This window comes from Chlamydotis macqueenii, chromosome 3, assembly GCF_036417535.1.
Source record: "Chlamydotis macqueenii isolate bChlMac1 chromosome 3, bChlMac1.mat, whole genome shotgun sequence".
Taxonomy (NCBI): Eukaryota; Metazoa; Chordata; class Aves; order Otidiformes; family Otididae; genus Chlamydotis; species Chlamydotis macqueenii.
In genome coordinates this window covers 48915681-48937571 of record NC_141558.1, presented here as the reverse complement: position 1 = coordinate 48937571, position 21891 = coordinate 48915681, and the positions used below count along the sequence as shown (strand labels likewise).

Below are 21891 nucleotides of genomic sequence, written 5' to 3'. Positions count from 1 at the left end.
CGGAAATGCAGGAGGAACTCATCAGAAATCAGCACTTGTTCCTTTGATTCAAAGAGTGTGCAGTGATCTACGGCAGCATACCACGAGCCTGCTATTTACTGCCACTGAGACGGAAGTTAGCGCTCCCACACCCCGGCAGCAAGATGTGGGAGCTGAAAGCTACCCTGGAAGTATGTCATTTTATACTTCACCATTTTGAGAACCCTTTTTTTTCTTTCTTTCTTTTTTTTTTTTTTTAATGGGAAATCCTTTTTCTGATTTTACATATCTGAGAAGCTACACAGGCAATTTTGAAATGTAAGATCACACTGCTAGAGCCAGGCAGCTCTCAAGGGCAAAGCTTCAGTTCCAAGCAAATGTGTTTAAGAGTTTGTGGTGTTAACAGTCTCTCCTCTCCTGCTTTGGATAAATGGAAAATTTCAGCAGGATCGTAAGAAGCCAGGTGAAGGAAAACTTATGAACCAGAAGAGTAGGTGCTAAGTGTATGTGTCCAATTACTCTGCTGATTTAAATTAGTTTAGCACTAACTGGAACTATATCCGGTTAAAATTAGCTAAGGCTCTGGCCCATAGTACTATGTCACTGAAGATGATTAGCATAAAAATTAGCAAAAAAATATATAACATTTGTTTTCAAGTATACCTTTAAGGTCAAATTCTGTCCTGATCAAAGAGAGGAGGGCATGGTAAGATGCTGGCAGATAAATGCTACAGTGACAGCGGAGTGATAAAAACTCTTAAGGCAGAAAGGGAGGTTAATAGCTATGCCCTTTGCCTCAGAAATCCTGACCAGAGCAGGAAATCTTGTGCTGGACCATTGTGGGCAGGGGAGCTCACAGTGGGATATACATTACTTCTGCTCTGAACAGGAGCATTCTGCATGTTGTGTATTTTTATGACTACAGTGTATGGACTGGACAGCTGGAGGTTTGGGTCTATAACTCAGGAGATGCTGACCTCAGGACATACGGGTTGGCTCTGTAGCTGGCCATACTCCTACCATTTCCATCACTTCTGGGATAAATTCTGCTGACACAAGCAAAAATCTCCCTTCTGCTCCCAACACAGGATTAGTCAACATACATACACACACACAGAGAAGCTAGTTTTGAGTTTAGCGTGTGCCACTTAATCTTCTAATTTAGTTTATTATAACTACCATGTTAAATCCAAGTAGATCTTAGTGTTTCCCTTTATTTGCTGTAGGAAGCCTTGACACCAAAACTGGAGGGCTAAAACTGATCCCGCCTGGATGTAAAGCATGTAGGCAAGCAACACTAACACTGCTAATTTTAGAAGCTCATGCTGCTCAAACTTGAAAAAAAAATAACACTCAACAGAATATTCTTCCTAGCTTCATTCCTTTATCATAGTAGGACTTTGGCACCAAGATACGTTTTGCTGGTTCTTCAAAATGCATCAGGCTAGAACAGCTTGCCAGTCCACATCTTGATGGAGAGACTAAACTTTAACATCAAGGATTATGTTGCTGATTAGCACTTTCAATAATCAAGTAACTGGTACATTAAATAGTCCAGAGTTTGGAGACTTGCCTGAAAAGGTCACGCTTGCATTGATTCCTTTTTAGAGAGTCCATGTTGCTATTACACAAATTTAATCTGTCTGTCCAGAACTCTAGCATAAAAATATTTGGCTAATTTCCTTCTTTTCATACAATTTGATGCAAAATAAAACTCAGGAAAAGTCGCACATTAGGGCAATATGTTCAGATTTTCCAATTAGGGTAGGTGGAGAGCAAGAGATAAAAAGACAATTCTCTGAACTTTTTCTTCTCCTGAGTTAGTGTGGCCAGTGCAATCAATACAGACCTCCAAGGGCGCAAGTCAACACAATTATTAGCGCACCTCCTACTCTCTTTGTATTTTAGTAGAGTTTCTATGAGGTTGGGAGTCTCTCATGAGGGATCCTCCCCAAAACCAGGCTGCCGAAGGAGCAGGGTTTTACCTCCGCCCTTCTCCAGGCCGGGTCAGGAGGAACTCATGGGAACGGCAGAGGTCAGGGCTGCGGCGTAAGGGGCTGCAACCGATGGTCCGCTCCCCCTGCCCATCCTCTCTGTTCAGACATGGGCAGACTCTGAGCCCTGCGCAGCCTTCGCAGACAGACTGCTGGGAGACCAGAAATCTAAGCAGCCCCCCTGCTCCCCTGGACTGGCTGTGAAAGGAGGCCTATGCATGAAACCCAACAGTCCTCAAATCAATCAACAGAGTTGCACAAAACACTTGTGCGTGCCTTGAGAGGCTCAAAACCCACCCGCATTTCGCTGAGGTACCCACTGGAATGAGATGGTTATCACGCTGTTTATTTCTGCAGAGTATTCTGGGTATCCTCTTTCCCTTGAAGCACACACAAATCCTCATCGCATATCTCTTCTGCATAGAGGGTACTTCTTTTCTTTTTTTTTGTGGAGAAAGGAAGGAGGGGATGAACACAGACTGACTAATAACCATCACCGTGCCACGCTGCTATTGCACAAACCCCAGAGGCACAGCAGACACCTAGGCTGGGCTTTTTAACTTTCAGTGTCTACAGGGACACCTACGTCTGTGCCATTCACCCTAAGTTTCCGTCACAGCAGGGAGAAATAGGCACTCCTAGGGCACAATTCATCTGAGCTGTCTTAGTTGTCAGCTTCAGGATGAGCTCAGCTGTCTCTTTGAAATGCCTGCTTCTCTAGGTTGATTTTAAAGAGACTTTAGACAATTAGCTCAGCTATGTCTTCGTTCCAGATGTCTATATTGGGTCAGATTAATCTCACGTGGCAACCTGAAAACTCTCCTGGAAGACAACCCTTACGTTGAGACAAAGGAATATATAAAACTCTTGTTGAATGGGAAAATGGTTATTCCTAAGGATAACCACAGTGGCAGTAACTGACACTTAGAGAATACAAAGAGTTGCGGACAATAACTGAGTGATAAAGCATCTTTTCAATGCAGCTTGTTCAGTTTGCCCACTTTCTCTCTCAAATACAATCTGTGAAGTGATGTCACGTATAATCGTGTCAACAGGCAAAAATATCCAACTCAGTGAAGCCAAATCTCTCTCTGAGTATTAAGGCTTTGGCTCTGGATGATGCTAAATCCTTCTTGGGATTGGGACCTTGGAAAGGTGGTGTTACTGCAGCCTGGATGGTTTGGGCAAGCACAAATAGACAGGAAGAACCAGCTTGTCTTTGACTACAGTGTCAGCACACAAATGTGCAAGTCTTCTAGCACTGGCTTGAAATAAACCCCAGCCAGAGGAAGCTTGAGCAAACTGGGAAAGGAAGAGTTAACCATGGCTCTCCCAAAATTAAATAAAAGGGATACAGTCAAATAGTGGCCTTCTCACTAGATCAGATCACTACCCCTAAGTAAAAGCATGCATACATTTATGAAGAGACAATCTTTCAAGCTCCAAGGGTGGCACTCTGGGGTTTGCAATAAAAGTCTTGCTGCTGAGAGGGACACACAGTCCATCCATACCTCAGGCGTGGGTACAGGGATCCCCACTAGCAGGACCTAGGAGTGTGTAAAGATTTTAAATATTCATTTGACTTCTGAGTCATTGCATATGGTGGTTATTAGTCCAAGAAAGTTAGTTGTCCTCTGCTCTTACAAATGTATCTTTTAAATGTGTCAGCACATGCCGAGAGCAAAGAATAACGGTTCTGTTCCACTAAAGAAAGTAAATAAATACTGTTTGTGATCAAGGGAAGTAACTTTTCTGGCACTGCAGCCAGAATTGGGAACGTGGCGTTAACAAATAAAAAGGGAGTCTTGATTATACTGCTGTATATTTGATGGTGCCATTAGCCTGCACTGATGGAGCAGGGAGATATTGCAATGGCCTAGATCCCACAGCGTGCGCTGCTATCTATGGTTGTAGGTGCCAAGCCCTTCAAGGCAAAATTCGTATTGCACCGCTGCAGTCACTATTTGTGCTACCAGGGACAGGGATTTGCTGGAGGCTACAGAATATTCCACTGATTGTAATGAAATCTGGCATGTCACCAAGCCACATCCGGCAAACCGTCAGTATTTTACTGCTGAACAGATTTCTTGCAACACCCACCATTTTCCCTTTTCCTGAAAGAAGCTCTCCTCGCTTGCGAATCTAAACAAATGCAATTACATTTGTTTCTTGCTCACAGGTTTGAAGCAACAGACATACATTAAATTAATAGTTTTATCAAGGTGCTGTTTTATCAGAGAGATTCAGCAGGCTGGGAATAGGGAATGAAGGCTGGAGGCTTTCTGCCTTTGGAGTACTATCTTTGGACAAGCTTCGGTTGTTGGTGGACTTACCCACATCTCTACCTGGCTTTGCAGCCCCACCAGGAAACACACACATATAACGACAGCAGGGCTAGGGGAAACCTCAGCTGCTTTTCTAAGGTGGGAGACTTGTACCAAAGGCATGTAACTCAAATAAGAGAGCAAAGTCCCATGGCACAGGTCTTGCTGAGATAAGCTACAGCGGGCAGGTCCCAAACAGCAGGCAGTCCCTAAGCACCGATACCCACGGAAGGAAAGCTCAGGAAGAGCAGGTTCCCTCTGCAGAGAACAGCCCAGATGAAAGCCAGGGTGCAGTCTGGAGTCAGACCAAAGTAAGGTGGTTGGTGATGACCACTTGGTAAGCCAACTGGATCTGAGCTAGCGGGAAGCAGCTGGGTCGTCCTGCTCTGTGCTATGCTGTAGGGCAAATTCAGTCATCATCATGAAGGCTTGAGTTGCTGTGTAACTCAGCTGGAATAAGTAAGCAGATTAATGGCCCAGACCTAAACCAAATCCTAGGCAGAAAACCACTGACTTTGACATACACAGCACAATAACTTCAGAGCCAGCACCATCACGAAATGTTCTGTGAGCAAAAATGTAATGAGGCTGCTGATGGATGGAGTACTGACAAGTACAGATGCAATACAACAAAAAGAACAATATTAAAACATAAATACCAATAGTTTTCTGAAAGTGCTGATTAATATCTCTATCTTTTTGTTTCACAAAGGCCACATCCACACTAGTTTGACCTCATACCTGAAAATACTCATTCTACTCACACAGAAGGCAGTAGTGATTACACAAACCTTTACTTATTCTGATTTCGAATTCGGAGACACCTCCTTTTCAATGGTGGCTCCAGATCCTCTGGCCCTGTGCTGAGTATTGGCGTTGACATAATGCACGGCGCGATAGCAGTCTTTTCTGCTGGTTTTGGCACAGGCTGGATCACGCAACCTGTCTTGGGCAGCATCCGCAAAGCATATGCATGGTCCTCGTCTGCTGGGTTGTTAAGGTTCGGGTCCTGCTTGTCTCCCCCCGCAAGGGGCTCTTCCCCGGTCTTCTTGCCAGCATCTCCCTCGAGGTGGCAGTTCGATGCGCAGTTGTTCTCCTTAACGGACTCCAGCTCGCTCACCGCCAGCTCCTCTGGGGGTTGGGGCTTTTTTGGCTCCTGGAGCGGCTCTGGGTTCTTGGAACCCTCTGTGCTCTTTGTGCCATTCACAATGACATTGCACACTGCTGCACCAGCTTCCAGTCCCGGCGTGCCGGAGGCCAAGGAGACGGGACAGCAGTGAGCTCCGTCACTGCACGGTAATGTTTTTGAGTCAACTGGGCTGCAGTTGTCCCTGCAGTCACTGCAGTTCCTTTTGTCTGAGCTACCAAAAGCCAAATTTACAACACTGTTAGGTTCACGTTCAACTTTCACTTGGGCGTGTAAAGCCCTGTGGATAACATTGTGCAGCCTAGACCGGTGGCCTACTGTTAGGTCTATCACACCGTCCTGTGGACCCTGTAGCACACTGGAGAAACCAAATTTACTGTTCACTGGACTACTAGGTCTGACAGTCAAGTCAACAACTTCATTTTTACTGTGCTCCTGAAGCACTTGAGCTTGATTTAGGGACTGGCCTGAGCAGCTTGGTGACGAGTCAGAGGATTTAGATGATCCTTGCTTTGACTCTCGAGGGGATGAAGAGCTATTGGTTGGCTTTGCCCCAGGCGTCTCACTGGAGGTACTTGGAATGAAGCTTTCACCGTTGCTGGAGAAGCCATTGGGGGGTTTGGAGTCGTTGATGTGAGGAATGGGGATGGGAATGGGGATGGGAACGGGCAAAGGGACAATGACAGGATATGGCACTAGTAGAGTCGGGGGTGGCACCAGCGGGGCAAGGGATGGCAATCCAAAGTTCATCATCTGTGGCATAGGCATAGGACCATTTGGCATCATGCTGACAGGGGGAAAGGGAAGACTGGGTAAAGGAGCTCCAGGAGGAGGAGGCGGCAATAAGCCTGGAGGATTTCCAGGCATGGTAGGTGTTGTTGGGGGATGGATATGAGGGGAAAGCATCGGCCTGTGCATGGGGCTAGAGGCGGGACCCATATTTCTGGGACCACCTGGTGGGGGACCAATTCCAGGAATCATTGGATTTGACAGAGGGCTGTTAGGATTTGAGGCATGGTGAGGTGGCCCACGAATAAACGGTGGACGGATTTGCTGCATAATTTGCTGTTCCATGAATATGGGCAGAGGAACTGGCCCACGGTTTGTCATCACCATGGGAGGACTGCGAGGTGGGACACCAATTGGAGGCACAATGCTAGCAGGTGGCTGGACAGAAACTGGTGGAATATTTGGATTCTCACTGATGGGAATAGGTTTGGGAACTGGCGTGGGGATTTTAGTGACAGAGCAGTTGGCAGTGTCAGACGGAGAGGCAGTGGTAGACGCTGATGGTCCAGGACCTTGAATTTGGCCAGCTGCAGACGCTGGGGATGGAGCTTTTCTCCGAGCATCTGCTAGCGGTATATTCCAAGAATCTGGAGTCAGCAGCTGCACCCCAGTGCCTTCTGCTTTATTTTCGACTGGAGGATGTAATGTACTGCACAGTCCAGCTGGAAGATTGGCCTGTGTCTCTTTGTAGAAAATGTCCATTTTGTACTGATTGAGACATTTTGCACTGCAGAACTGAAGCCTTCTTTCCCCGTCCCCAAAATCCAGATACTCTTTTGTGTGTCTTATGTGCTTACACCAGTCACATACCTACAACACAGTAATAAAATCAAATCAGGTAAGAAAAGCAATCTTCTCTTCATAGTGTTATTTTAAAAGTCATTTTTCAGTTGCTTTCTAAATACTCACATTATTTTTCTAGCAGAAAAAAAAATAGTTAACTTTTGTGAAAACTACACTTTTTTTTTCCCTCCAAAATATTGGTGAATTGAATGCCACTCCCTTTTCTGGCTCCCATGATCTCAGTTCTACCTACAGCACATTATATATCTTAAACCCATACCACAGAGAAGAATCCTCAGCTGGCATAAACTGTTACAACATGCATATGTAAGTACACAAAATCCATATGAGTATGGCTGTGGTTACTTCTCCGTGGTAATCTAAGCACACGTGTACCGTCTGAGAGACCATACTACACAAGGAGTCTGATAACTGGAAAAGGACTCACAAAGTTGCTGGAAATGAATGCAAACCATTTCTGCTCAACTGCAGCACACTGCAACATTCAGTATTCTGTTAAGGGTATCAAATTGTAAGTTGGAAAGGGTGTGGTATTTTAAAATGGCATCATGAAGTAAAAAGCATCATTCATCCTTTGCCCTTCATTCCAAGGAGAAACTTGGAAAAAGTCAGGACAATTGTGTGAGGTTCGAATAGTTCCAATTTCTGATGTTTCGGCAAGCTGGAATTATTTTTCGAGCTGTTTGCTCACTCTTGTGTACGAGTCACTTTGAGTAAAACCTCTTGGCAAGCAACTTTTCAAATACTACAGCAAAAAGTTTGCATTGCAGGCTCATTTTTGTTTTGTTTCTCTGCTTTCCATTTAATCCTTTTCTGTGTTACTATTGGTGTGGTGAAGGCATAGCCAATTTTTTTTTAAAGTAGGGCTGCAGAACTAATTAAGCTGTGAAAGGTTTTCCCAGTTGTAAACCACTAGACACAAAAGTTCAAAAAATAGTCATTCTAGGCTTTAGAATCCATTACTTCAGAGAAATTATTGTGATTTCATTAACACATTAATTTTGCAACACCAACAGCTCTCACAGATGGTGAAGACATGATCTACAATTCAAATATGACTCTTGTTTGCACAAATGCCTTTCCTTCATATGGCATTTTAAACAAGAATTAATACGAGTAATCTTGCCATAGCTATAAACAGATAAACAGATGTCAGATTTTTCAGTGCCTTACTTTTTTTGACAGAATTTTACACACACAAAAAAAAAAACCCATTTTTTTTCATTTACATTAGTTCTCAACATACCCCGTTGACAGAGATTTTTGGTGCTTTCTATCAGCATGTTGAGCCTATGACCATGTCAGAATACATCCCGGTATTGTTCATTCTGCTTTTTCCAAATAGCCCGCATTAGCGTGTTTTGAAATGACTGTATCTTTTGTACAAGAAAAGAAAAAAATGCTATGATTGTGAAAAGACTGCATTAAAAGGATAATTAATTTTAATAACTATTGGCCATATAAACAATTCAAAACAACATATGTCGGGCATCTGATTACCCATCTCATTTAACTCTCAGCTTTCTTTTAATATAAACAGTGGTGACATTTTTGAGTGTTCAGTAATATATCTTTTATATATAGAGAGATACACACACACATGCACACACTACGTTATGGCTATTAGCCTGTTTATTTTAACTCTGCAACTTTTTGGTTATTCTGTAGGGTTGCTATTTGATTCCCTCTCTTGCCTCCCCACGGCATTCACACAATATCACACACGTTCCCTTTCTCTACCACAACATTTTTATCCCAACATTGAAATCAAACTAAATAATTACTTGAGAAGCAGCAACTATTTAATCACCCCTGAAGTCTGGGCATGCAGGGTTTGGATTTTTAGCTTGGGCACACAGATGTAGTGCCACGTGAGATAAAGCAGAGGGGGTGCTGGTGCTGTTTGATGTGTGCGGCATTAGGACGGGTGTTATTTCCAGCACTGTGCCCCAAGGAAGGAAGATTCCCGGTGTGTTACAAACAGGGCAAGCCCTGCATTGAACACACACTGACGATGCAGTGCCCTAAAAACTGTGAACAAAAAGTCTACCAAAAGCACAGAGGAGTCGAGATAAATGCCTCCCCTGCCATGGCACATGCATCCCCCCAAGGTGCAAGGCAGATGGGAAGCAGGAGTGCATGGAGCAAGGCAAAGTGGGGGCACCTCCACTTCCAAGAGCCCCCGGGTTTTACCAGGCATCATCTGTCCCTCTGCTCCCCACAGGAAGGCTCAGCAGCTATCACAGCCAGCACCGGAGCTGGGCAATCCCTCACCGCAAACAGTGCAAACATGCAGCAGTGGGCACTGAACCATCCCGGGTATTTGGCATGGGTATGGGTTTTGCCACCCACCTGGCAAGTCAGCACAGGATCATCTGATGGAAACATCTTATAATTGACCTCCTGAAATTTTCTGGCTTGCCGCTGTTTTCCAAACAGACAAAAGGGGAATTTGTGAGTCTACACCACGAGTTTATAAGGTACTATTTAACTCAGTAAAGCCGCTGAATTTACCTTAAAGTTATTTTTGATCAAGAGCTCACTGCTGTAGACACAAAACACTATCTATGTTTTATGTATGGAATCAGAGCGTAAACCACCGCGCTCCTGCTGCTTGCAGGGTACGCTCTTGCCCCAGGGGCTGTGCAAAGAGGCAGGGGGTCTCCACATCTACTCCAAGAGTTGCACAGAGAGGTACTAGGAGGTCCCAATTGTCTCTCAGGGCAGGCTGGGGCAGGACAAAGCCCACCCCGGCTGATGACCCAGCAAAACAGTGTCTGCTTGCAGGAGAAAGACGAGGAAGAGACAGGGTCCTGGAGGCGGCTGCTGTAAGGGATGGGGCAGTATTCCAGAGGCAGCTGCATCCCTGATTTAGTTCTAGGATGGTGCAGCAAAGACTTGCCCTTCCTTCGGGGCAAAGGAACCAAACCAGCTTGTAAGTCTGCTGCCAAAGAAGCACCTGAGAGAAACACCAGAGAATAAAACCAGCCTCCTTATCTTCCTAGGAAGAGCCTCCTTAGTGACTTTAATTAAACAGACTGAAAGAAAAATACAGCCCCCCAAAAACTTGTGGCATAATTTTGGCATATTTTCTAATAATTTAATTTTTATTAGTTGTCAGTTGAAAAATACTTTAGTGTTTTATTGCTGTATTGATTTGTTTATCTCAAGTGGGCTCCTGTGTCACCCTAGCTAAACAAATATTTTCTCTTCCTCAGTAAAATATTTAGAAATCCTGCTTAGAAATTCTCTACTGATTTCTCCTGTTTTCAATAATTCACTGAGGTACAAGAAATGCTGAAGTCTGCCTGCCTCACTCACATATTGATCACAGACGATTCTGTATATTTTATCACTAGATGAAATTAACTAAAGCCACAGAAATTAAAGGCAGCGATTCTGTGCCTCTAAACATCCTGGATGGACCAAATATCTAACAATTATCTCATTGATTTTATGCAACATCTCGAAGTCAGAAATGCCTATCTACCATTCCCATCTATTTCATTATTTTCTTTCTTTCTTTCTATCTATTCACCCAGCTATCTGTTTATTTATATAGACAACCAGTCTACGCTGCTTATTTAAGATACAAGAATAAAATGGGCAAATCATACGCAGGTAATACGATACCTTACAATATCACACTAAAAGACAGAAAACCAGTCCCTACAATGAGGAGGAAATTACTGGAGGAGAAAAAATGTCACTTAAGAATTAATGAATCAAGTCTGTCTTAGAGGATTGATCATTTAAGATGAGGTCAATGAATTTATGATACAAATGGCTATATCACTAGAGGTAATAAAATGGAGCAATATCATTCATTTTCCATCTAACTAATGACATGCTCAGAGTAATTACAGACTTCTTCTAAAAGCCTACACTGATTAGTTCAGATGTGATAGGTGAAACATATATATCTTTCTGTTCCATAAAAAAACATTTTCTTATCTGTAAAATACACAGCCAATGTCTTATTTTTTTTAAGTACTTCCATTCCGTACAGAACATCGTCATTCTTCACAATCAGCTCAAAATCTCTCTGTTCATTGACTCCTTCTGCTTCCCTTCTCCTGCCTCATCCTTTCCCTTCACCCCACAACCAAGAGAAAAGCTAAACTGTTGCAGAGGGTTTATTAATGCTGTGCATTGGATTTGATCGTGCTGACGCAGAGGAGTAGCTCCCTGGGTTTCAGTGGGATTAGTCACAAGAGTTAATGCTGCAGGATCACGTTTGGAGGGCCTGACCCAGCACCCGTGGAAAACAATGGAGAGACTCCTTTAATGCAATCAATCGGCTTTGGGTCTGATGCTTAACGACCGCTTCTGCTCACCCTGGAGCTGGCAGGAGCCTTGCCCCTCACCTCCACAGGAGCAGAGGCATGGCTGGGGATTTTGGAAGGAACTGCAGCAGAAATACACAGGAAGAAAATAAACGTTGCAAGGCTGAGTTTCAGACATTTCCTAACAAACCCAGGTGAAGCAACCATTTTGTACATTTCTACCTAAAAGGAGGTGGGAGCAGTAGCAGTGTGACTGACAAGGAACGTGAACATTTCCAAGATAAAGAGTCAGACCTTGCAAGGTGCTAACAGATCCCCTATGCACCTTCATCTCCCTTGGAAAACACTCCTAGGACCGCCCTCGTGCAGGCACACTTCACACTGCGAATGCCAGAACACAAACCCTGAACGACAGAAAGATCAGTAATAAGATAACTGCCTATCTCATTCAGCTGTAACGCAACAACCCTCAAGAAGATTAAATTTACCTAACTGGGGCATGTCCAACGCTAAACAACAGAATGAACATTTCCTTCAGTACATTTAATGTATTTATATTTTAGTGGCGGGCTGCCAGTGTGCTACTTATAAGCTCAATGACTTGATATCATTCATCCGCTTTCCTGTGAAACACGCAGCACTCTACACCAGGAGACGACTCAGAAGACACCACATCAGCAGAAATACTACTCACGCCCGATACGGGGACACCGAGGAAGCCAGGACTGAGGGATCCCATAACACTTGGCTTTCTCCAACACAAAGAGGGGGACAAAAGCCACTTCTGTTGGCATCCGTTATCTTTATTTTGATAGAAACAGCCAAAGCGTGGCTACGAGGTTACCCCGTGGACACAACACAGGCATCCTGCTGCGCTTAAAAGGCCGCTTGGGCCACGCTTGGGCTTTAGGCACAGGGTAATTAATTCTTTACACGGCTGTCAAATGCAGGCCCAAAGTTCATCCATTACTGCAGTCTACCACTAACCTCTGAATGACAATCTAGTATCAGGCGCTACTTCATTAAGAAATACATTTGCTGAAATCTGCTGGCGGAGGTATTTACATCAGCCTGAGAGAAACCAGGAACGATTAACATGCAGATACCACTGCTGTGATGAAGGAGAGCCTGTGCCTTATACACAGTGTTCTGGAGTAATATCAGCTCCCTGGTAAAGCACAGCGAGAGGACAGAAAGGGGTGACTAGGGCAAAGACAGTCCCATTTCAGCTTCTCCAGAACAAAAGGGTGACTAACGAAGCTCCTCTCCTTGCTCAGGAGAACATTGTCACGCGTCACCTTGCACAAGGGAGGGCTGCATTGCATCCTGAGGGCCAGGATCTTATCAAGGATGTTGAAACATGGGACTGAAGATCATTGGGCATGAAATCCATGTATTCAACTTTGCTGGGTAGTTTCTACTCCCTCTTCCCACTGTGGTATCCAGCTGCTCTCTTCATATACACTCAGGCATATGTTCTGCCTTCACGGATGCGAGTGCACATTTCTTAGAGCCCATTCTGGCCCTGGCAGCCTATCCTTTTAGCCCACACTGTGTCCCAGGCCCTTCTCTGCAGTTTCCAACCCTGCCACCCACCCAGGATGTGCAAGGCATGGAGGTACAGGCTCCTACCCCATCCCAAAAGCCATAAGGGGAGACAACCCCTTCCCCCCCGCACACACTCCTGCCCTGCAGCCAAACAAGAACCCAACACATCAGCCACGTGTTTTTCAGCAAGGGCTCGTGTCTTTTGAAGCCTGCCAAACACGGGATGCAGCAGCAATCTAGAAATTATGAAGTGGCTTGAAACACGTGTACGGAGGTTTCTAGTAAACAGCCGGATGAGTCACACCTTGTGCTCTTACACACTGCTCAGTCTGACCCTTTGCAGATCACCCGGCCACAGCTGCAGCATGAACACTAAGGCACCTTGTCACCCGGGCCCCTGCGCAAGGCTGTGCACGACACCAGGGGAAAATTCAATGTATCAGAAGGAAAGAAATGCAGATCTGTGTGTCCTGAAGGACTATGTGCCTCAGCATCTTTAAAAGGCAAAAGAGTGTGAAACCTCTCTCAGCTGTCCTCGCCAGCTCCCCCAGTTTGTTGGGCAACGTAGCTGCCTGCTCCCTCCCTACTTTCCTCCATTTATCCACCACCAAGGCTCCTCTTCAGAGTGGGTCACCTAAAAGGTAATGGCAATTTCTAAACAAATCTCTTTGTAAATCCCACCTGCAGTGCAAAATCACACACATGGCCCCATCTTAGCCAGCTGAACGTGAGCCAGCAGTGTGCCCAGGTGGCCAAGGCGGACAACAGCGTCCTGGCTTGTATTAGGAACAGTGTGGCCAGCAAGAGTAGGGAAGTGACTGTCCCCCTGTACTTGGCACTGGTGAAGCCACATCTCAAATACTGTGTGCAGTTTTGGGCCCCTCAGTACAAGAAGGATGTTGAGTTCCTGGAGTGCGTCCAGAGAAGGGCAAGGAAGCTGGTGAAGGGTCTGGAGCACAAGTCTTATGTGGAGCGGCTGAGGGAACTGGGGTTGTTTAGTCTGGAGAAGAAAAGGCTGAGGGAAGACCTCATTGCTCTCTACAACTACCCAAAAGGAGGTTGTAGGGAGGCAGGTGCTGGCCTTTTCTCCCAAGTAACTATCGATAGGACGAGAGGAAATGGCCTCAAGTTGTGGCAGGGGAGGTTGTTTATACTGGATATTAGGAAAAATTTCTTTACTGAAAGAGTGGCACTGGAACAGGCTGCCCAAGGAAGTGGTGGAGTCACCATCCCTGGAGGTGTTCAAAGAATGTGTAGATGTGGCACTTCAGGACATGGTTTAGTAGGCATGGTGGTGCTGTGTTGATGGTTGGACTTGATGATCTTGGAGGTCTTTTCCAACCTTAAAGATTCCATGATTCTATGATTCTATGATCTCTGCAATCTGCTGCATAACAAAGAATGGAGAAACTTTGAGACAAGGCCTGTACCTCAAGTATTAACGTATTCAATGCTTGTGAGCACAGAGAAACCATGGCCCTAGCAGGGCTCTGGGTCAGACTGATCCCTCCTGCAAACATCGACTCGGAGGTCTGCACTAACTCTTCACCCTCTGCCTCGCTCACCTCCTGAGGGTCCCATTGTGGAGCTGCCCTTGGGGAACCGCTCAGCTGTTAGCACACAAACATGCAGTGATTTGTTTGACATAACGATCGTTCCAAGGCACTGGAGTTCCCTTTTAGCGTTTCCTGACTCAGAAAAAGGATGAATATTAAGAAGTGCAAGGTAGGCACCCTGCCATGCCAATTGGGAAGGTGAGCAGTTGGAGATCTGCAGAAGGACATGGCTGTGCTCTGCTCAGATGTGCAGGGAAGAGGAAGGGAATACGTTCCATCCAGAGACAATGGCAAATGACAAACTCCTTTGAGAGGTTAGCAGTGATCAGAAGAGTGAAACTAAAATTCATAATTTAAAGTCTTTTTTGCTTATCCTAATGCTGTTGTACTTTTTTTTCCCAGCTAACTGAGTTATCACAAAAGGTATTCAGCTCCCAGCACCCTGTGTCAAGTGACGGAGTGGGCACAGCCTCACCAGAAGCCACATAAGCCACTGCCGCTCACGAGGGTGTCCTGCATCTCCCCTGCATCTCCCTACCTGATCCTCCTCCGAAATGCCCACCCTGGACCTGCTCAGGCTTCCTCCTGAGAGGTACCAGGTAGCCTGAGGCATGGCTAATGCCTGAGCAGGATACACAGGGATCTGCATGTCCGGCACCACAGCCGCTGCATGCTAACCCATGGGGCAGGGGGCTTTGGTCTGGGGGTCCCTGGCAGGGATGCAGATTGTCCCCAAAGCAGGAGGACAACTCACAGCATCTGCTTTCACGACAACTGTGACCAAGTCCCTGCCTCAGCTGTTGTGACTGGGAATTGATGCTCTTTCACCACCAAATGTCAAACAATATGAGGCATAATCCAAAGCGCGGCTCTAAGCAGTTACCCAGCCTCAATCACCATTTTCTATGTGCTTACTGCAAGACATTCAGCCTGTTCATTGTGGCAGGATTTTTCTGCCCAAGATGGCTCGTGATAATGTTTTATAACGACTGTTCCATTTGAAGGGAGTGATTATTATAAAGAATAAAAAAAAAAATATCATTCCAGCTGAAACCTGCTGCGAAGGAACCCTGAGGCAGGCTCTAACACACTGTGAATGTGGTTACAATACAGCTCGTAGCGATGCTAGGTGTGAAGGAAAACAGATTTTTACAATGTTTGGAGCTCTGTGCAAAAACAGTTGACAAAACAGAACACTGCGGTTGCCTACAACTTAAAACTGTCCTGTGACAAGTTTCTCTCTGTTTAAAAGATACAAAGCTTGCCTGCTTGCTTGCTTTTCTTTCCCCTGATGTAACCTTCCTAAACTTCTTGTCCTCCTGAAAATCTTTACCACAGTTTTCTGAGGAGCAAATACTGACTTTATGTCATTTAAATGCAAGACCCACTCTGTCTCCATTTTTCATCCTAATTATGCAAAAGTCCAAGTTACATGAAGCATAAGGAGAAAATAGAGCTATTTGGTAATTAATGGCTAATGATAAATTGATTTCATTTTTTGAATCATTGCAGTTGTCATCTGCAGTATTTAAAACACAGACTTTTCAAAGCCCTTGCGCTCCTTTGTGTTGTGGGGCTGTTTAATGTTCCCAGCCAAAAGCAACGAATGGGAGCTATGCTAACGCCTGGTGGAAATCCAGGCTGGGTCTTCTTTCATCAGAGTGGCTACATATTTGATTTTGTTTACAAACAGCTGAGCTCCGTGTTTTCAACTTCAGTCTGAGGCTTTGAAACCACAGAAGGAATTTTGGATCTGAAACCACTGGTGAAGCCCACAATATGGTGGGTGAAACTTCAGGGAAAATGAATGTAGTGTGAGATGGGGCTTTTCAAGAGGGAACAACTTCTCCCCAGCAGCCTTCCTGGTTGAAATAACACAGAATGGGGCAATGACAGCATTTAAACCTTAAAATCCTTAATATGGGGTTTTTACACTTGTACCGTACAAGAGCCGATTACAGGGGACATCTGAACTGCTGCTTCAGTGCTGGCTACAGCCACCAGTCCAGCAGTGACATAAGTCCTAAATAAAATTAAGATGGTACATAAGATGAAAGGAGGGCAAGAGCAGGAGAGAGAGGTGGGTGGCTTGCACTCCCTCAGCAGGATGGACAACCTAGCTCACCAAGACTCGCATTTCAGAAATGTCTGAAAAACTTCTAAGCCTCAATGCCCTTTTCAAGGGTAACGCAGGGCCTGAGAAACCTCATCCCACTATGAGTCCATTGGCCTTTGAGCACAACTACGTCACACAAGAGACTGTGGGGCAGAGCAAACCCCAGCTAAAGTCACCGAGTCCCAAGCTCAACTCAAGCTCCCATCAAGCCTCAAGCTCATCACACAGCTACCACAGATCTGCAAGCCGTAGCCCAGCACTTGCATGGTGTTGTGCCCACACAAAAAGGCAAAGAGGCAGTTCCTCTTCCAGACTTAACCTGGTCTGACAGGAGACCATTCAAGTGCATCTGTAGCCTCCTTCTTGATGAGCCTAATTTGAGGGTAGGGATCTGTGGAGTCAACTGAGTGTCTCCGCCATGCTCCTCATGGCCCTTAGCTCCTGGGTGGCAGTGGGAGAAGCCAGCTTGGCAGACCAGTGGCACAGACATATTTGCTGATCAGGCAAGCACTTTGATTTGGGTTATGTGAGCACTGGTCACCTTGATTTCCAGGCCAAGACTGCCCATGATGTGCAGTCTCAAATTCCCCTGGTCCTGAAATGATCTGGGGAAAAACTGAGCAGCCAGAAGCAAGAATTAGATGGAGCAGGTGAAGCTGGGAGTCTCAGTGAACTACAGCACATGCCTTTCTGAAACAGGTTTTGCTTTATGATCCTTAAGCTGTTAGTCCCACAGTGAGAGCTTCGCTTCTTCTAAAGATGACACAAATGTACCTCCTCAAACTGCTGCCACTAAAACCATGCAAAGTATTGGCAGTGAGAAGCATCGTAAACACCTTGAGAACAGGACAAGAACTGTCAGCTTTGAATATTCAGGAAGGCCAAAGAGAGAAATCAGAGCTAGCAGCTGGAAAAACATTTCTCGGGCTTTGAAATACTTCATAGAATCATTACGGTTGGAAAAGACCTCCAAGATCATCAAGTCCAATCGTCAACCCAGCACCACCATGCTTACTAAACCATGTCCCAAAGTGCCACATCTACACGTTCTTTGAACACCTCCAGGGATAGTGATTCCACCACTTCCTTGGGCAGCCTGTTCCAGTGCTTCCTCGGTGTCCAGGGCCTGCCATCTCTTTAAGGTAGCAGCGAAGTCACACTAGGAAATCACTGTCCTTCGTCTCCCTCAGAGAATGGAAATTAGTTTCCTCAGGAGGACATTTACCTCCATGTCTTTGGAGAACCTTCTGCACAGTTTACATTTCCACATGCTCAGCTACAGGAGGCCACAGAGCAGCTTCCCCATCCCTGGGATGCCCAAGCTGTGGGTTCCCACCAGTGCCCAGGCTGAGAACTGCTGCCGGCCCCTCTTCTGGGGACAGACAACAGGGTCAGCACTGCCAGACTGCCATGCCAGGAGCTCCTCACTCCTACACAGGGGCTCCAGAGATGCTGCTCCTTGTGAGAACAGGACCAAACATCAGCCACAGAAGGTTTCTTCTGCAGAACAGCTGTCAACCACTGCGCTGAGGAAAGAGAACCTGTATGCACCAGGCTTTGCAGTACTCCCTCCATCCAGCCCCAGCAATTAGGAAAAGAAAGGGAAATTGAGAGCAATTAACACTGCAAATGTTTCTATCAAATTCTTTTGAGAGTTATGGATGCTGTTTGCCACAGGAAAACTTAGTAAAAAAAAGGAAAAAAATAAAAAACTTAAGGTAAAAGAGGAAAGGAGCACTTTATTAGCCTCAAATAGTATCTCACTTGCTGAGTGATCAAAATCTCTCCAAATGAGAACTCTTCATGCTTAACAACCTCATGCTACTAAGTCTGCAGAAGACTTCAGAAGCCAGATGAAGATTTATATACTCTAATTAATTCACGTTTTTATTCAGTATCTGAATAAACATGTTCACCTTTGTTTTTTGGACAAAACTTTATTCTGGTCATATAGCAAAGTAACATTGTGAGATGGAAAATAACCCATGTGGCTCATCAGTCTAGAATTTATATCTAGTAATATCTTATATGTATTTTTTCTCCAATGTATTTTCTTTTTAATATTCAAGACAATATAAAAATAACAATAAACCCCCTCCGCTATGATTCCAGTGGCTCACAGGTTGGTTGACAGGGCTATAAATGTAATAATGAGGAGGTTTGAGGGGCAGGTTAATATTTTTTGCTAACACATGATGTTTTTCGCCTAAGGCATTGCTGGAGGCTGATACCACTTCACCTGGACCAAAATCACCACTGAATAGCCATTAAATCACTCAGACTTAAATGTAATATTACTGGTCTGGAGAATATTACTGTAATCCAGATTTGAAATACCATTAGTCCGTAGAACAGCAAGCAGGAATGGAATCTGAAACCTTGAGAAATCTTTATTTACCTGTAATGAAGGGTTCTAAGTCCCATTCTTCCTCTCACCTATGCCATTTTACAGTGGCATAACTTTCACAGATTTGTGTGTTGTTTCTTCTGATTATGCTTGTAGAAGCAAGAGGCTTACAGAATAGAAGTCTCTGGGTGCTTTGGAATATATATATATATATATGCATGGGGTTTTTTCCCACCTATCTATATAGGTCCAGGATCTTAAACCTTTATTATTACATGTTCATCTTTATTACACAATAATATTTACAAGCCAGGACCCATTACGCTATGCACTCTGACACATTCTAACCATTCTACACCAACCACACTCTAACCATTCTATGATTCTACCATTCTATGATTCTATGATTCTACATACATGACCATAGCATCGTCTGCAGCAGAACTGGCTGGCTCTCACAGTCTACCTGAGGAAGACCTCCTCCTGCCACGTTTCCTCACCTTTCCCAAACATATAAAATCCTTGAGGGACTGCATCAGCTGCTTACTTGGAAAAATAATGTTAGGGAAAGACTGACTTGAGTAAGGAAAGATTGACTTGACTGTTAGTAAAAATGGATGAAAAAAAAAAAAATCAAAGCTTTCCAAGAGAAGCGTTGCTGGGTTTTAGTCTACAGAGCTTTGAAGGGAGTCAAAACTGTTCCAGATTTGACTGCGTGTGATTCACACTTTGAGAATTGCTGTTTTCGCCGCTGGTAATGGTACGCGCCACTCCGTGTCCCAGAATACGTTCAGTTTAAAGAGCAGCCCTCTCTCTGGAAACCACATTTGATTAGAAGAACCCTGAGCCAGATCCAAAATCTGCCTGGATCAAGGAAAAGTGTGTCACATCAGTTTCAGACCAGGACCGAGACGTGTCATGTCTCTTGCAGATTGGGCATGGAGAGTGGAATTCATTTTCCTATTTCCTCTGGAGCTGGAGGCTGGAGAAGACGAAGCCAAGCGCGAGAAATCGCTCTGCACACAGAGGAAGCATTCTGCATCCTCGAGTTTCTCTTGCTGTGAGGCACTGATCCTGGCTGAAACCCAGAGCCTGTTGGTACAGACCCAGCTCCCCTTCCCCCTTCTATTAGCACAAAATCACCAGTGGAGAGAGGCTTATTCTAAGCAACTGTTAGACTCACTCTTGGGCACTCTCATATGGAGCAGGTAAGACTGAAATAAGGGCCAGGGGAAAGAAAAGATGGGGAATGCAACAGTCTGCACATCCTCCAAACAGCGAGGGGAAGGGAGAGGAGAGGTTTGGAGAGGAGAGGTTTGGAGAGGTTCGGAGAGGTTCAGAGAGGAGAGGTTCGGAGAGGTTCGGAGAGGAGAGGAGAAAGGAGAAAGGAGAAAGAAAGGAGAAAGGGAAAAACAGAGAAGAGAGAAAACAGGAAAAAAAAAGAAAAAACAGAAGAAAAAAGAAAAAAAATTACTCTGTCTCTGGTAGGTAGGATTTACCATTACTATTATGGTTCTTAGCTATCTTAAAGCACTGTTTTCCAGGATTTTAGCCTTAAAAATAATAAATGAGGAGTTATAAAGGTCTGAAACTGCAGCCTAGAGCCAAAAATATGTGTGTGAAAACTTCCTTATCTTCTTCTGCTAATGCCCCTGTTGTTTTACAAAGAACATTCCTGCCGTGAAGCAGCACTTCCTCTGACAGGACTTGCTGGCTGTGAGGGTGGCGGACAGCAATCAGCTTTACTTCTGACGGACATGTGAAAGAGGGAGGGCCAGCTCTTCATGTACCCCGCTGCCTGCTATGACACTTTTGTCACACCCAAAACATTTGCCAGTTCTCAAGTAATGGAAAACGCACCTTCTTCCTCGGTGATTTACACCTACCTCTTTCTAAGTAGGGTATGGATGTGGAAAAAAAAAGTCCCACTAGGTCTTTTCTACTCAAATTAAAAGAGAGAATAGGTCTTACTATCCCTCTGTTTAGAAAGTCTTTAGCACTGGACCGTACCTGACACCCGGCTATTTACATAAATCAAATCTATTCTTAGTAACCCCAAGATGAATCTGGGATAGCTCCACTGAAGCCAGTGTTGTCTTTTCAGTTTGAACCATGTAACTGAGAGTTGAATTTGGCACAAAGTATTAATTTCTCACCAAGGAGGGTACATTACAGCAGAAGGCATCAGATGTGCTATTCGGTAAAGAAAACAATTACAGGGGACCCTTTCATAATGCATTGTGTTACTGTAGATGGCACTCACTCCTTGCCTGTACGTATGATGCACACTGCGACTGCATAGATTTTGTTATGTAAATGCATCATGGCAAACCTGTTCATACTTACAAGACCATGCAGATGATTTTCTCATTGCATGACGTGCACAATGAAACAGCTATGTGGAAGCTGCAAACCAGGACAAAAGAAATCAAAGTATTTAAACCCTCATCCTGTAAGTGTATCGCAAGCAAGGCTCTTTAAGAGTGCTATGCTCTTTAGACGACTCCTCAAAAATGACTAACTCTGTCTTGCTTTCTCCAGCCCTTTTCATTCCCTAAGTCCTTCCACAAAATTCTCTCTGACAATAATTTCAAAGGGTAGAGCAGCTCTGGAAATATTCCTCAGCAAATCAGCTGAGATCTGGCTGGCAAATGAAGACCAGTAGCCATCACATATGAAGACTCCCAACTGTGTATTTCTTCAATGCAACTGAAGTGTTTGCTTTTCTTTTAAGGGCTTTTCTTTAAATTTATTTTAACACCCAGCCCAGGTCAAGTGCTCCTCATCCAGTGACTTGCAGCACTAAAAGAAGGAAGGTGATGTAGCTAGGGTGTTGAGATGGGACTTGCCAGATTGGAGATAGGACTTGCCAGTCATGCCCTGCAAACACAAAATTCCTAAGTAACTTTGGGCAAGGGGAAGGGTAGACAATGAAATAATCTGGACAGCACGATTTTAGGTATTTACTTTGATTGTCCAGCTCAGGTCGGTGGACAGACGT

General features: G+C 44.8%; 1 protein-coding gene across 3 annotated transcripts in view; it reads right to left on the bottom strand.

The window, feature by feature from the left end:
- Positions 1-21891, bottom strand: part of SOBP (sine oculis binding protein homolog) — a 114986-nt gene that overhangs the window by 9507 nt on the left and 83588 nt on the right. For 2 of the 3 annotated variants that reach the window (XM_086743938.1, XM_086743940.1), the window contains one exon: positions 5089-7043. In XM_086743938.1, coding sequence (XP_086600064.1) covers positions 5091-7043 — 1953 coding nt within the window. In that variant the 3' untranslated portion in view covers positions 5089-5090. Of the gene's footprint in view, positions 1-5088; positions 7044-9389; positions 9462-21891 lie in introns of all 3 variants that reach the window. The other variant, XM_086743937.1, reaches the window with a different exon arrangement.